This window comes from Ostrea edulis, chromosome 4, assembly GCF_947568905.1.
Source record: "Ostrea edulis chromosome 4, xbOstEdul1.1, whole genome shotgun sequence".
Lineage (NCBI taxonomy): Eukaryota > Metazoa > Mollusca > Bivalvia > Ostreida > Ostreidae > Ostrea > Ostrea edulis.
This window is the reverse complement of record NC_079167.1, coordinates 36,958,181-36,971,715: the sequence shown is the minus strand read 5'-3', so window position 1 is coordinate 36,971,715 and position 13,535 is coordinate 36,958,181. Positions and strand designations below refer to the sequence as shown.

At 35.6% G+C, this 13,535-nt stretch overlaps 1 protein-coding gene across 5 annotated transcripts in view; it reads right to left on the bottom strand.

Annotated features, from left to right (window-relative positions):
• Positions 1–130: 130 nt before the first annotated feature.
• The window catches only part of LOC125669920 (uncharacterized), a 31,914-nt gene continuing 18,509 nt past the window's right edge, over positions 131–13,535 (bottom strand). For all 5 annotated transcript variants that reach the window (XM_056162530.1, XM_056162529.1, XM_056162534.1 and 2 more), the window contains 8 exons: positions 13,364–13,378; positions 8,088–8,164; positions 7,429–7,500; positions 7,183–7,300; positions 6,168–6,212; positions 2,312–2,421; positions 709–793; positions 131–394 (listed from right to left, as the gene is read on the bottom strand). In XM_056162530.1, coding sequence (XP_056018505.1) covers positions 147–394; positions 709–793; positions 2,312–2,421; positions 6,168–6,212; positions 7,183–7,300; positions 7,429–7,500; positions 8,088–8,164; positions 13,364–13,378 — 770 coding nt within the window. In that variant the 3' untranslated portion in view covers positions 131–146. The remainder of the gene's footprint in view (positions 395–708; positions 794–2,311; positions 2,422–6,167; positions 6,213–7,182; positions 7,301–7,428; positions 7,501–8,087; positions 8,165–13,363; positions 13,379–13,535) is intronic.

The window sequence follows — 13,535 nt, the reverse complement described above, 5'->3', positions numbered from 1 at the left end:
TTGTCCATTCTTCATACACATACATTGCGTTATAAATTCGCCTCAATCAGCATCCAACATGGACATTACTTACCGCTATAAAGATTATATAACCTTAAACTTACCATCCATTGCAACAACAACGACTAGACAACTTTTACCGTCATTTATGCAAGAGAATATTCACAAATTGTAAAGAATCTTTCGGCGCATGGTTTGTTGTCCAAATAGAAGTGTCTATCAGGACTAACTCCATGCTGTGTTTCCCTTCCAAACTGTAGACACTCTTGGGTGTGGTTATAACTGATCAAATCAGGATTGATGAGGGAAGTCATAATTTCCTGTTGCGTAGATTTCCAGGTCCAATTTCTCCCGTGCTTTACCCCATCCGTCCAATAGGACCCTGATAATTGATCTATAACAAATGAATTTCCAGTATGTATAACGACATCAATACGACAACCATATTGCCAACTCACTAAATTACAATTCGTCCCTTTTCCCTCATGTTCAAGCCATTTCCTCCTTTTTGTTCTTCCCTCCCCCAGCCCCACCCACCCCTCCCCAAAGCAAGTTTCTCCATCTCATTTCATATCTTCATTAATTTTGACAGTGCTAGACTACCCACTATAACATACTAAAACAACCTTTCAACAAAAGCTACACAATAAGTTGTCATATTTGAATGCAGTGAAAATCTGTGATGGTTCCAGTAGAAATGAAACTTACTCTGAAGCATGTGTTTCGTGATAGCTTGTGCTTCCTTAATGGTGCTGATGATGACAGGTCTTGTACAGGAGTTGTGACAAAAACGCTGGAAATTAGGACATGCACACAATGTAACTTGTTATTTCGGAAGTGATTACAAACTGTGAATTCTTTGCTAAAGCTATGATATATTATCCGTAGCAGGATGCCTCAGTACATTTATCAAAACACTTCCGACTACACCTTTTTTCCATCACAATATCACTTCCAGTAAATTACAGATATTAGAGTTTGGACATGTAGAGAAGTGGAAAGGAAACCCAGTTAACGCGCTCCCTATATCCCTTGCTTTATTTTCGTAATTCTATCCCTCCCCTTCGTATTTTGTTATTTTCGTAATTCTATCCCTCCCCTTCGTGTTTTGTTATTTTCGTAATTCTATCCCTCCCCTTCGTGTTTTGTTATTTTCGTAATTCTATCCCTCCCCTTCGTATTTTGTTATTTTCGTAATTCTATCCCTCCCCTTCGTGTTTTGCTATTTTCGTAATTCTATCCCTCCCCTTCGTGTTTTGCTATTTTCGTAATTTTGTCCCTCCCCATGGTACTTTTGTCCCTCTCATTCTTATTTTTCTTTGGACGCCTATTCTGTAAAATATAATACCTTAACATTTTTATTTTGAATCATCTATTCGTTCTGTTGCTATCTTGCAATGAAAAAAAAAAGACAACGAAGGCTGGGCCATGTCTTTTTAAAGGGCTCATAAAATCGTGTTCAATTAATATATCATAAAGTATACACTAGTTCATGAAAAATATACTGTATATATATTATTCCTGTTTCATATCAAATGGTTGTTTCCTAAGATAAGCTAAATTGATATACCCCATTTAGATGATACATGTACATATACAGAACACTCAAGTAATTTGATTTATATTTAAATATATCATCAATTCATTTGATGTGCGCAACAGTTCCATTAATGATTTCTTCAAGTAATTTCTGAATTACTGTGCGCATTAAGTGAATTGTTGATAACATAATTAATGAATTGATGCACGCATTAACTGAATTATTGCTCACTTCAAATGAATTAATGACATCAATAATTGAATTGATGCGTGCTATGAATCAATTGAAGAAAGGGATAATTCAATAAATGCGCGCAATAATTGAATTATTGCTCACTTCAATTGAATTATTACGTGCATCAATTCAAGTGCGGAATGATTGAATTATTGCTCTTTTCAATTGAATTAATAATATCACTCATTCAAATGATGCGCGCAATAATTCGATTAGACAGAGCGACTATTCAATCAGAGATATCTTCAACTCAATATATCTACTATGAAATTAATGATCTCGTTAATTGATTTGTTGCCCTGTTTGAAATAATTTCTTTGCGCACTAATTACTTTTACAAGATCGTCAGAATATTTAAGCCGAACCAATACCTATACAATTCCACCACATCGATGCGCACACCAACTCAATTCAGTGGAGCAATACTGCAGTAATTGAATTATTGCTCGCTATAAATGAATTGATATCCTCAGAATTAATTAATGATATCTTCAATCATTAGAGTTTATGTTAATTTGGAACTCCATAGATACATACGAGTGATTGATCATGAGTGGATGTGCTGGTAGAGAATTGATAGCAGGAATTCGGCATGTCTGGAATCTTATGAAAGTGGTGTGGACACCCATGAAATGAATTATGGCAATCTGCATAAAGAAAAAAAAATCAAATAGGATTGGGCCTTTTATAGTCCCTGTATTTGATAAGTCTATATAACCATACATATTTGTAGTTCATAATTTGATCCTTTCACTTACAACATATACCAATGTGTCTTAAATAAGAAAACAAATTACCTCATTCTTTCGATAAGTTTTCTAAATGTAAATAGGAGACAGGTTTCGCTTCAGAAAAATTAGAGTACTTGCTTTCGATCTTTGATATTTAACTAAACTCAAGCCAGAACGGTTAAGGTCTATGCTTGTAAGTGGATTAAAATGACCCCACGTATGTAAAGTTAAGTGATTGGGGACAAATTAGACAAATAGGCAGCCGCCCATCTTTTCAAGCCAAGGGTTTATGAGGATGATAGCGCGTCTAAAACCTTTAGGTAAAGATGTTAACTTACAAGTTTCCAGATAATCTACGCAAGTGTTGCAATATTATGCCAAGCACCCTCACTCCCTTCTTAATCGAAATTTTTTTTATTTAATCAATAATTACAGAAAACTGTTACATTCTTTTCAAATATCAGGGGTGGGAGTGGGGTGCGGGGGTGGGGGGGGGGGGGGTCTCTGTCTTCTTTGAACCTTAAAGAGGATTTTAAAAAGAATATGGAAAGTGCCAGCCAATATTGCTAGTACATCGTGCGAAAGCATGGTTTCTTCTACTTCTTCCTGAATCAGTACCTATACTCGGGTTGTCACAGTAGCTGATATTTTATACTGAAAATACAAACTAAGTTACTTATGAAATTCTTAGAATTATATACACGTGTGTAGTCATGAAAAAGGGGGTACCTGTAAAGTGCGAAAAGAAATCGAAACGAAACGAAATCTACCGAAACGAAAAGAAAACCACCGAAACGAAACGAAACCGATTGTATAACCGAACTCTTTTAATTATAATTATTAATCAAAGTACTGAAAGTACCGAAAAGCGCTAAGCTGACTTCATGAATTAATGAGCAGGAACAACATTAAAAAAATGTTTATGCATTATTCTTTATTTTCGCATAACTAAGTAGTACATTTTCTGTAAGAAAATAACAAATATGGATTGGAAGCAATGTCCTGAAACTTTTCAACACGTTGAAATATAAATTTTATATGATGTTGTTAAAACAATGGTCACTATGATAATTTTGATCCCACACTAAACTAAAACCCTGTCCTTGGATCATGAAATTTACAATTTTGGTAAAGGACACCTGTTCTTATTAAATATCTATAATCAGAATTTAGTATCAATAGCATTACCACCGCTGTGGTGGTCCAGAGGGAAAGTGTTCGCTCTGTATGCGGGCGGTCGGGGTTCGAATCCCGGCCGCGACAGACCTAGTTCGTTAAACAGGTAGTGACAGTTCCATCACCAAACTCTCGGCATCAGGTGTGAATGTCACGGGTCCTCGGAGATGGCCTTTAAAACGGATGTCCCGTGTCACAGTAGGTGTGGCACACTAAAGAACCCTCACTGCTCAATGGCCGTAAGCGCGGAGCATAGGCCTAAATTTGAAGTCCTTCACCGGTCTTGGTGACGTCTCCATATGAATCAAAAATTATTGAGAAGAACGTTAAACAAGATACAATCAATCAATAGCATTTAAGGCTATGTTATTCAAATATTTGACAAATGAACACTTTATACCCTGTTTAGCTCCCACCCATCTTCCCAAGGCAAGGGTTTCTGATCCGCTCTGCTCCGGTCCCTGGATCATTAAATGCTCTACATGACTATGCATTTTTTTCTCTTAAAGATGTGATGTTATAGAGAAGAACATTTTTGGTAGAAAATGTGAAAACAGTTGTAATGGTAGTTTTCGGTATAAAGTGTTCAATTGTTATTACGCAACTAACTTACTGTTGTGTTCCAATTAAATAGTGTATGAAATATTTTTAGAATACAACTGAAATGAAACAAATCAATAGTTTGATACATATATGTAAGTCACTTATAATAGAAAGGAACAAACAAACTGGACAAAAAAGAAAATTACACATAACCACATACACTAACAAATGCCACATGTCAAAACACACCAATAATGCAGGATTATGAAACGCTTTACATCCATTTCATTGCCTTACCAGAAATCATTTCAATACACACATAAACATGCATCTGTATGACTTGTACTACAAAATCCAGTGCATAATTATCTGTAAATAGCAATCAAACCATGAAAGTGGAATTATTTTTTGTAATCAATAATGAAGTTATCAACTTGTGTGTATTACACTTCTTGTGTAAAAGCTCATATTCATATTGCAAAGGATACTCATCCGTTTGTCTGAATGAGACATAATACACATTGCTATTGTTTTAATTTTATAAAACAGTTCTTTATATGAAAATGCTAATAACCTTAGCAAAAAACCATAAGATTCGAAGCTTGTGTAGGAGTTCTAATATGAAACATGAAAAAACAAGAGCAACGCCAACGTGGCATAAAGAGGGATAGCCTTAGAATGCGCTACTTCATAAATATGCTAACGGTTCGGTTTGTATCCTGCCCACAAGGTTTCCCTAAAAAGTGATATTGTGACCTTGACCTTTGACCTTGAAAAACAATAGACACCTTCCTCTCATCATGATGATCAAATATACCAAGTTATAATATCCTGGAGCTTACGGCTCGGTTTGTATCCTGCCCACAAGGTTTTCCTAATAAGTGATACTACGACCTTGACCTTTGACCTTGAAAAACAATAGGCGTCTTCCTCTCATCATGGTGATCAAATGTACCAAGTTGTAAAGTCCTAGGGCTTATGGTTCAGTCTGTATCCTGCCCACAAGGTTCGGACAGACGGACAGACAGACAGACGGACGACGCCATACCATAATATGTCCCGTCTTCGACGGGCGTATAAAAAAAAACGTAACAGAAGTGACTCGCAATAAATATGCAAAATTTACAACATGTAAATGTAGCTAAATGAGAATACCAAACTAGGCACTGAAAAGTTACAAAAGTAATTTTCAAACGGTAATGTTCAAACCGCTGTTAGAAATAATGAAGAGGCATCTCATCAAAAAACTAAATGCATCTTTTTTATATGAAAAGATCGTTCAGCGAAAACAAAATGTGGGGACAGGGACTAACGACAGTACATCCATGCCCCTCCCCCTTCTTCATCATTTGTACGTTCGGAAATACATGTAGCATATGCATGTCATTGTCAATTGTTTGTTTGAAGTACAAAGAAATTGAAACACGATTACTTTTCGCTGTATGTAGCGTGCTGTGGCCCGCAAACCAGTTCACATTCATGCTTGACACAATGGCAATGTTTATCTAACACTTGTTCAGAACATAAGTATTTCAGTATACAGCCCTCGTAAAATTCCACGCGGTGTTTTGAATACTTGAAACCGGGGTATTGTCTTCCATAATATAATATAATGTTGTACCTTTTAAGAATGACCTGCATCTGTATCTCACTTTCCCCAAGAATGAAGACAAAAATATCACCCTTTTTATACATATTTTATCCCCTGTTCAACGAACTGTATTTCCGGGGGGAAACTGCTGCCTCTTAATTGAGGACCATCATATATTTTATAAGCTACATTTTCGGTATGAAAATGGTGAATAGGCAAACATGAACTCTATTCGTGTGAAATGCTAAATTGTATTCACCTAGTTTGTAGAAATGTGACTTGTATGAGAGAGAGATAGAGAGAGAGAGAGAGAGAGAGAGAGAGAGAGAGAGAGAGAGAGAGAGAGACTTACGTGGATTAGGCTCTGGGTTACTCGTGACAGTTGTAGTTGTAGGGGCTAGGAGAGGAAAAAATGGGATTTAAGCATCGCTGTTATACTTTTTTTTTTGGAAGCTTTTGGTAATTCAAATTTTGGTTTTTACAACGAACGAAATTGGTAACAAGGCCTCTATGTATCATGTTAACATATCATGTTTCTGATTGTTAAACTTTATAACCAATCATGTCATCCTCTCAGAAAACCGATATTAACGAGATGTTGACTGGATGTGATAATACTTATATCAATTAGCTGTTGACTGGATGTAACAATACTTATCTTAACTAGCTGTTGACTGGATGTGACAATATCGAGACTAACTAGCTGTTGACTGGATGTGACAATATCGAGATTAACTAGCTGTTGACTGGATGTGACAATACTGAATTAACTAGATGTTGACTGGATGTGACAATACCGAGATTAACTAGCTGTTGACTGGATGTGACAATACTGAATTAACTAGATGTTGACTGGATGTGACAATATCGAGATTAACTAGCTGTTGACTGGATGTGACAATACTGAATTAACTAGATGTTGACTGGATGTGACAATATCGAGATTAACTAGCTGTTGACTGGATGTGACAATATCGAGATTAACTAGCTGTTGACTGGATGTGACAATACTGAATTAACTAGATGTTGACTGGATGTGACAATATCGAGATTAACTAGCTGTTGACTGGATGTGACAATATCGAGATTAACTAGCTGTTGACTGGATGTGACAATATCGAGATTAACTAGCTGTTGACTGGATGTGACAATACTGAATTAACTAGCTGTTGACTGGATGTGACAATACTGAATTAACTAGCTGTTGACTGGATGTGACAATATCGAGATTAACTAGCTGTTGACTGGATGTGACAATATCGAGATTAACTAGCTGTTGACTGGATGTGACAATACTGAATTAACTAGCTGTTGACTGGATGATGTATTACCTTACCTAGCTATTTGTTGACAGAGTGTAACATTACCTGGAGTGATTAGTTGTACTGAGTTACAGTCACTGGAATTACAACAATAACCATCCACATTGCTGATGGTGGGGGTCTCTGCAGTTTCTCGGACCGTAAAATTGTAACGATCACATGTCTACAAAATGATTTCCATTTTTTAAAATACTAAAAATAGCATTTTTATTCAGACTGATATAACAGACCATATACCGGATGACACTTGTAGTACATTTGGAGGAGAATTTAGTGTGTAAAAATACTCACCGATTTACTAACACAGTCTAGTTTGATCTTACGCTGGGCGTGTACGTCTCTGGTTTCAATTGCGATACACACCTATTGAAGAAAAAATAAAAAGATGTTGGGTTTAGTTCATGTGCTTAACTTAACAGGATAGGAGCCAAACCCTCACTCTGGTTATAGAAAAACAATATTAAGTAAAACTGGCATGTATTTTCAATCTGTGATTTTTCCTCATTCATTCATCAAGCATTTCCGATTCGTCATCTTGACTTCAATCACAGAGTATCGTTGCATAGCACTTATCGTCATATTTGTTCATTCTATTAGTATTATTGATATCAGACAGCAGCTGAAGTTTATTTCGGTGACCACGTTTTATTGAATGATATATTCAGGTATATGTACACAGTTAATGTAATGAGAAAAGAAATGCAGTCCATGACCAGAATGAATTATGTGATAGAAATTTGGTTCAATATTTGAAAATACGAGATAATTAATCTTGCGAATTTCCACAAAAATAGATATCATGAATTAAGATTTATTCAGATTCGTCAAGCGGACATACTCTTAAAACATTTATACCCGATTTTTAGATAATGGAGTGTGGGCAATAAAGCTGGTGACAAACAATTACTGCATGGAATTTTAAAATCACTGGAAATCCAGCTGGTTCTTACCTCGGAGTCTTTACAAATCTTGGTGCTGTTGCAATCTCCTATATCGTCAACATCATTAGGACAACTGCGGCATGCCACTACATATATCAAAAACATTGGATGCAAACACCAGGCTGCAGGTATCACTCTCTTATAGATATAGTAACTATTTATTCTTCACATGCTGCAATCGACGTATATTTCGGGGTCTGATGTAGGGCAGACTCCATTGCTAATAACTGAATGTTTTATAGGGATGAAACTCGCATGATACACGTGGATACATTTACGACGTTTTATTCATTAAAAGTATTCACCATCATTCATATATCGATTCGATATATTCCAGTGAAATCAAACTTAGAGACATCACAGAATCTTCCACATCTGCTTCCTATTCGGATGTTTTACTAAACATAGACGTTAACGTCAAACTAATGGCTCAGTTTTATGACAAACATCAGCTTCATCACTGTTAACATCCGGTATATATATTATCTATGCAGCATATTCCATTATTACTTTTATATAGTGTTTATGTCTCTCAACTGATTCGATAATGAGAGCTTGTTCTGCATGTGGTCATTTTAAACCTAGGCAGGCTACTAACATTAGTCGATGCCCTGGAGGTTGTAACAGTCTCGTTCAAATTCAACATTTCGTAATTTTCTATGGTTGTTATGATGATTTTATCAGTACATATATGTACAATCTGTTATCAAGTGGAATGTGTCTAACGTGTTTCAAACCAACTATTAGGCCGTTCTTTACACACTGATTTTGACTACAGATTACTCCGTTTATTTAATCAATATAAAAAGTCCATGGTGGTTGTGATGATCAACAGGGGGTGTTTACTCCTCCTAAGTACCTGATCCCACCTCTGGTGTGTACAGGGGTCTGTGTTTGCACCTACTCTTAGTTTTGCAGTCTTTATAGGATTTATGAGATAAATCATTGTTATTTATCTTTTCCTCTTTATGGAAAAAAGATTTAGGAATAGATTCGATCAGATTTGCTTTTGACGTTGCAATTGAAATGATTTTCCGAAAGGTGAAATAAATCGTCTGAGACCGAATACAAATGCGAAAGGACTATTTATTATTACAGCCTTTCTATGCCCCTGCAAAACTCAAAATTCAAAAATTGTAACAAAAGGACTGTATAAATATCTATTTCATGACAAAGATCATATGAAATAGTTTCATACATGTATATTTGTCTCCCAATATTTAGATTATTTATAGTCACTTGGAGAATATACAGGTATACATAGCTTAAAGTGTGACGCCTTTTCTCCATTTTACTTTTAGGAACATTTTTCCTTTAAGAAAGCAGAGTGCTCGACAAACAGAGTCTTCGACAAATAAAAAAAATATATTTTAATGTGAACTAAAATGATAAAGTTCTTGGCATTAATATAAGGTTTGTCCAATTCTGCGCGAGAAGAAAAAACGCTGCATGAAAAATTAGACATTTATGCATGCCAAATACCAAAAATAACAGTAAAATGCCATGTTTATGGGGTCCGTTGTGATTCTGATTTTACTTCAATTTGATCAAATCAAGAATGACATCTGAGTTTCATCATGTTCATGGCGATTTTGGCACAAAACACACATAATTCTGAATCAAAATCATGATTGCCCACCACGTAGTCACCGTGATGAAATTGACCAGGATGATTCATGTATAAATGTGTACAATTAGACCAGCTCACTGCTGATAGCAAACAGTCTCATTTCATAAAATTATGTATGCAAAAAAAGTCAGAATATTTTTTTTCATAATTGGTAAATCTATTTCAATGTACTACTGTTATTTTGTAGGCTTTGTTGCCACGGTGATCGTTAGAGTGATCTTCTGCAAGATTAGTTTGAATCTAGACCGGGCCAAAACTTAACCAAAATAGTTAATCTTCCTTTTTCAAGTTCTTCCTACTTCCCTGCATCAATGTCATAAACGTCGGCGTTGTCACGAAAAGGAACCATTACGCAGGTCATATTACGAGTCGAATATGCGTGTCGGGTCGTTAAATAGACCAACAGATTGGTAAGCCACTCTTTGACAGAAAGAACAATGTAGTCAGTCAAGATTCATTCAAATATTGATTATTGATGCGTAGAGATGTGACGTATTACATGCATGTTCTGTAGTCACTTGTCTAATAATTTTGGGTTTCGCGGTTTTTGTTTTTGTGTCCTATAACCTTTGTGCTCAAGGTCCAAGAATTCAGATATCTAAGTACAGCCATATGTGGTAAAATTCTTTTTTCAGTACAAATGGATTTCGGATTGTGTTATTTTTTTGTTGCGCAGAGTGTCGATGGTACTGGTACAAAGGTGGAACTGTAGGGAATTCATGGTGGTCAAACTTGAATTGGAAACCTGGATGGCAGAATCAATGTAGGAAGTCAAAAATACCAACATCAGCGAATCATTTAGGAATTCACCAAATTAGAAATAAAATTCTCCGGTAAGACGCTTAAATTATGATGACCCGATCGACCGCTACAGAGGAGAATGTTCACTTTATTCTTAGTAACTTAGAGTGCCCTGCAAAGAAGAGCTTCGTAAACAGCTTCAACTGACCCAAAGATAAAAATAAATGTCCAAAAACTGAGCTTGACATCTTTCTGGAAGTCTTTGTTGCATGTGCTACATTGTCGGAACTACTTTCAAAATTCTTAACATTGAACAAATATGTGACCAATCCCATGAAAATGTCTCCAATAAACTGATGTCAAAATTGATTCACGTTTCCAGTGAAGGTAAAACTCGTGCCAAAGAACAAAAAATTGTGCTAAAGAACCTACTCGTAAAGAGTATCCATGTCAAGACCGGGAGGAACTGTGTATAACGAAAACAGAAAAGTGAGCTTAATTAGGAGTACCGAGCACACTGAACACGACATGAACTGCTAAAATTATTCTTGTGTAAAGTTAATTAGCTTCGTAAAAGGTTTTCGAGCTAAAACTTTAACACAAAATATCACAGATCCTCCGAACGTCAGGGTAACCTTGATATGTATGATAAAGAAAGGATTGTGACTCCTAGTACCAGGTAACGAACTTCGGTGATTAAAACCAACCATTAAATAAATTAGTTTCAATTGTATTCTGTAGCTTTTGACTTGTATGAAGAAGTGAAAATAACGAACAAGTATCAATGTCATAAATCCTATAAAAGATACACAATGAAGAGAAGGGCAAACACGGACACCTGTCATACCAGAGAAGATATCAGGTGGCTAGAAGGAGTAAGATCCCCTGTTGACCGGAAACATGAGCCTTATATATTGATCAGGTAAACAGAGTAATCTGTAGTCAAAATCATTATGTAAAGAACGGCCAAACAATTGGTATGAAACGCGTCAGACGGCATTCAACCCAGTGATAGCTTGTATTTGTAAATAAGATCAATCTGACGACCATATTATTTTGTGAAATGCTGACTTTGAACGAGACTGTTGAAACCCCTGTGATATCAACTTATTTGTCAGAAGTTTGCCTCGATTTCAGAATTGATCATATGCAAAATAAGCTCTCGCGTATTGAATCAATTGAGACGCCAAATGCAGGTGATAATGGGATATTGTTACATAAATATGGGAAGTTGACGATGGAAAAGCTGGAGTAATCTCGTTTGTAATAAAGTTGAGTTGTTAGTTTGCCGTTGATATCTATGTTTAATAAACTATCCAAATATGGAGCAGATATAGAAGACTATGTGGTCTCTTTTATTTCGAGTTCACTGGAATATATCGAATCGACATATGAATGAAAATAAGTATTGTTAATACATGTAGATAAAACGTGGTTCATATACTAATATCTAAATGTCGAGTTGGAGGCCACAGCAAGATATTTTTCATCTTGTGTAGAACCTTTTGAGGAAATCCGGCCTTATAAGAATACAAAAACAGGACAAGAACTCGTAATTTGTGAGAACTTGTTTCCGATCCTTTTGTGTATTGAACACATATACATGTACAATAAAATGCATGTATGTTCAAATCACAAAAAACAGGTCAGCTAATAATGGAGTACAATTTGTACCCATGGGAATTCCAATAAGAAACCTGATCACCAAAGTGATGTTTAAAAAGTAAATTTTTTGAATGACTGAGCACAAGATATGAATATTTCGGTGTTACATTTTTATTAAAGAAATAGTTGCTTATGATGTCAAAACCCTAGCCTTTATTTATCGTGAGGAATGATCGTGTAATGTGTTGAAAAGTCGTACATATTGATGCTGTTGACTTAGGGAAAGTTATCTGATTTCCAACTTACATTTAAGTTCTTTGGAATTTTCGACAATCCACATTTGATTTACCTTACTTCTTGTATATTGTTGTGACAAAATACGTCTGAAGTTTCTCATTTAAAGCAGTTAATATTCTAATATTTTTATGAGTAAAGATAGAGGCTTTGTAAAACATTTACTGCATCCTGCAATGTATCTGTTTGTAAAGGTTTTTGTGTAGTTTTGGAATCCAGTATCGGTACGGTAATTCATATTCATCCATTTCATTGACTCGGATATCAGCTGTGTTTAAAACTGAAACACAATTGTGAAGAAAGAGTATAAGTTGGATTTATAATTGTTAGATGTGCAGTTAAAGCCAAGTTCAGACCGCTGAAGAAATGCAATGCTACCTTGCTCTCACTCGAAAAACAGTTAATCTGTTCAGGAAGTAGTGTTACAGGACCGAAAGGCGACTTCAGACCTTGAGTGTACAAAGAATGTATCGCATCAAAATATCACGCAAATTCTAAACCTTTGTCAATTAAGACTTATTTCCATATTTTTTAGTAATTTTTTGTGCCTTAATATTCTTCCACTGAGATAAAAGTCCTTTTAAAAGCCTTCAGTGTTTTAACACATCACATATTCAGCAGAAAACATACCGTAATTCCCCACGATTCAAATTTCTTATGGTCCGTTTCAGAGTTCACAAAATCGATGTGGCACAAGACTAAACATCTATATACAAAGTAGTCGCTGACTTCTAACACCAATCTTACATCCGAGGTCAAGGTCAGACTTGATACATATATAATGAAGTCTCGTTGTTACGGCTTTTATGCGCAGTAGATCGAAAAATGTGGCGTTTCTCATAAAACTGGTGATGTATCCATATCAGTGAAAAATTCTCGTAAAGGGACGGAAAACAACTAACAAACGTATATAATCTGGCGTAGGGGTATGATATCTATGATACGAAGAGTTTAGTAATGTAATAAAAGGTGAAATAATAGCTTATCAACGAGAACAAAATACATATATACTCACGCGAACCCGGTGGAACTACAACAGATGAAATGATCATGAATAGGGAGGAATTTCTCATCTTTAACTGATACACAGAAATCTTTTAGTGATGACTTTTTTAAAGACAAATCACATTCTTTCAGAGAAATACGATACAATACGGCAAAACATGTCTAAATCTTATGATAAATGG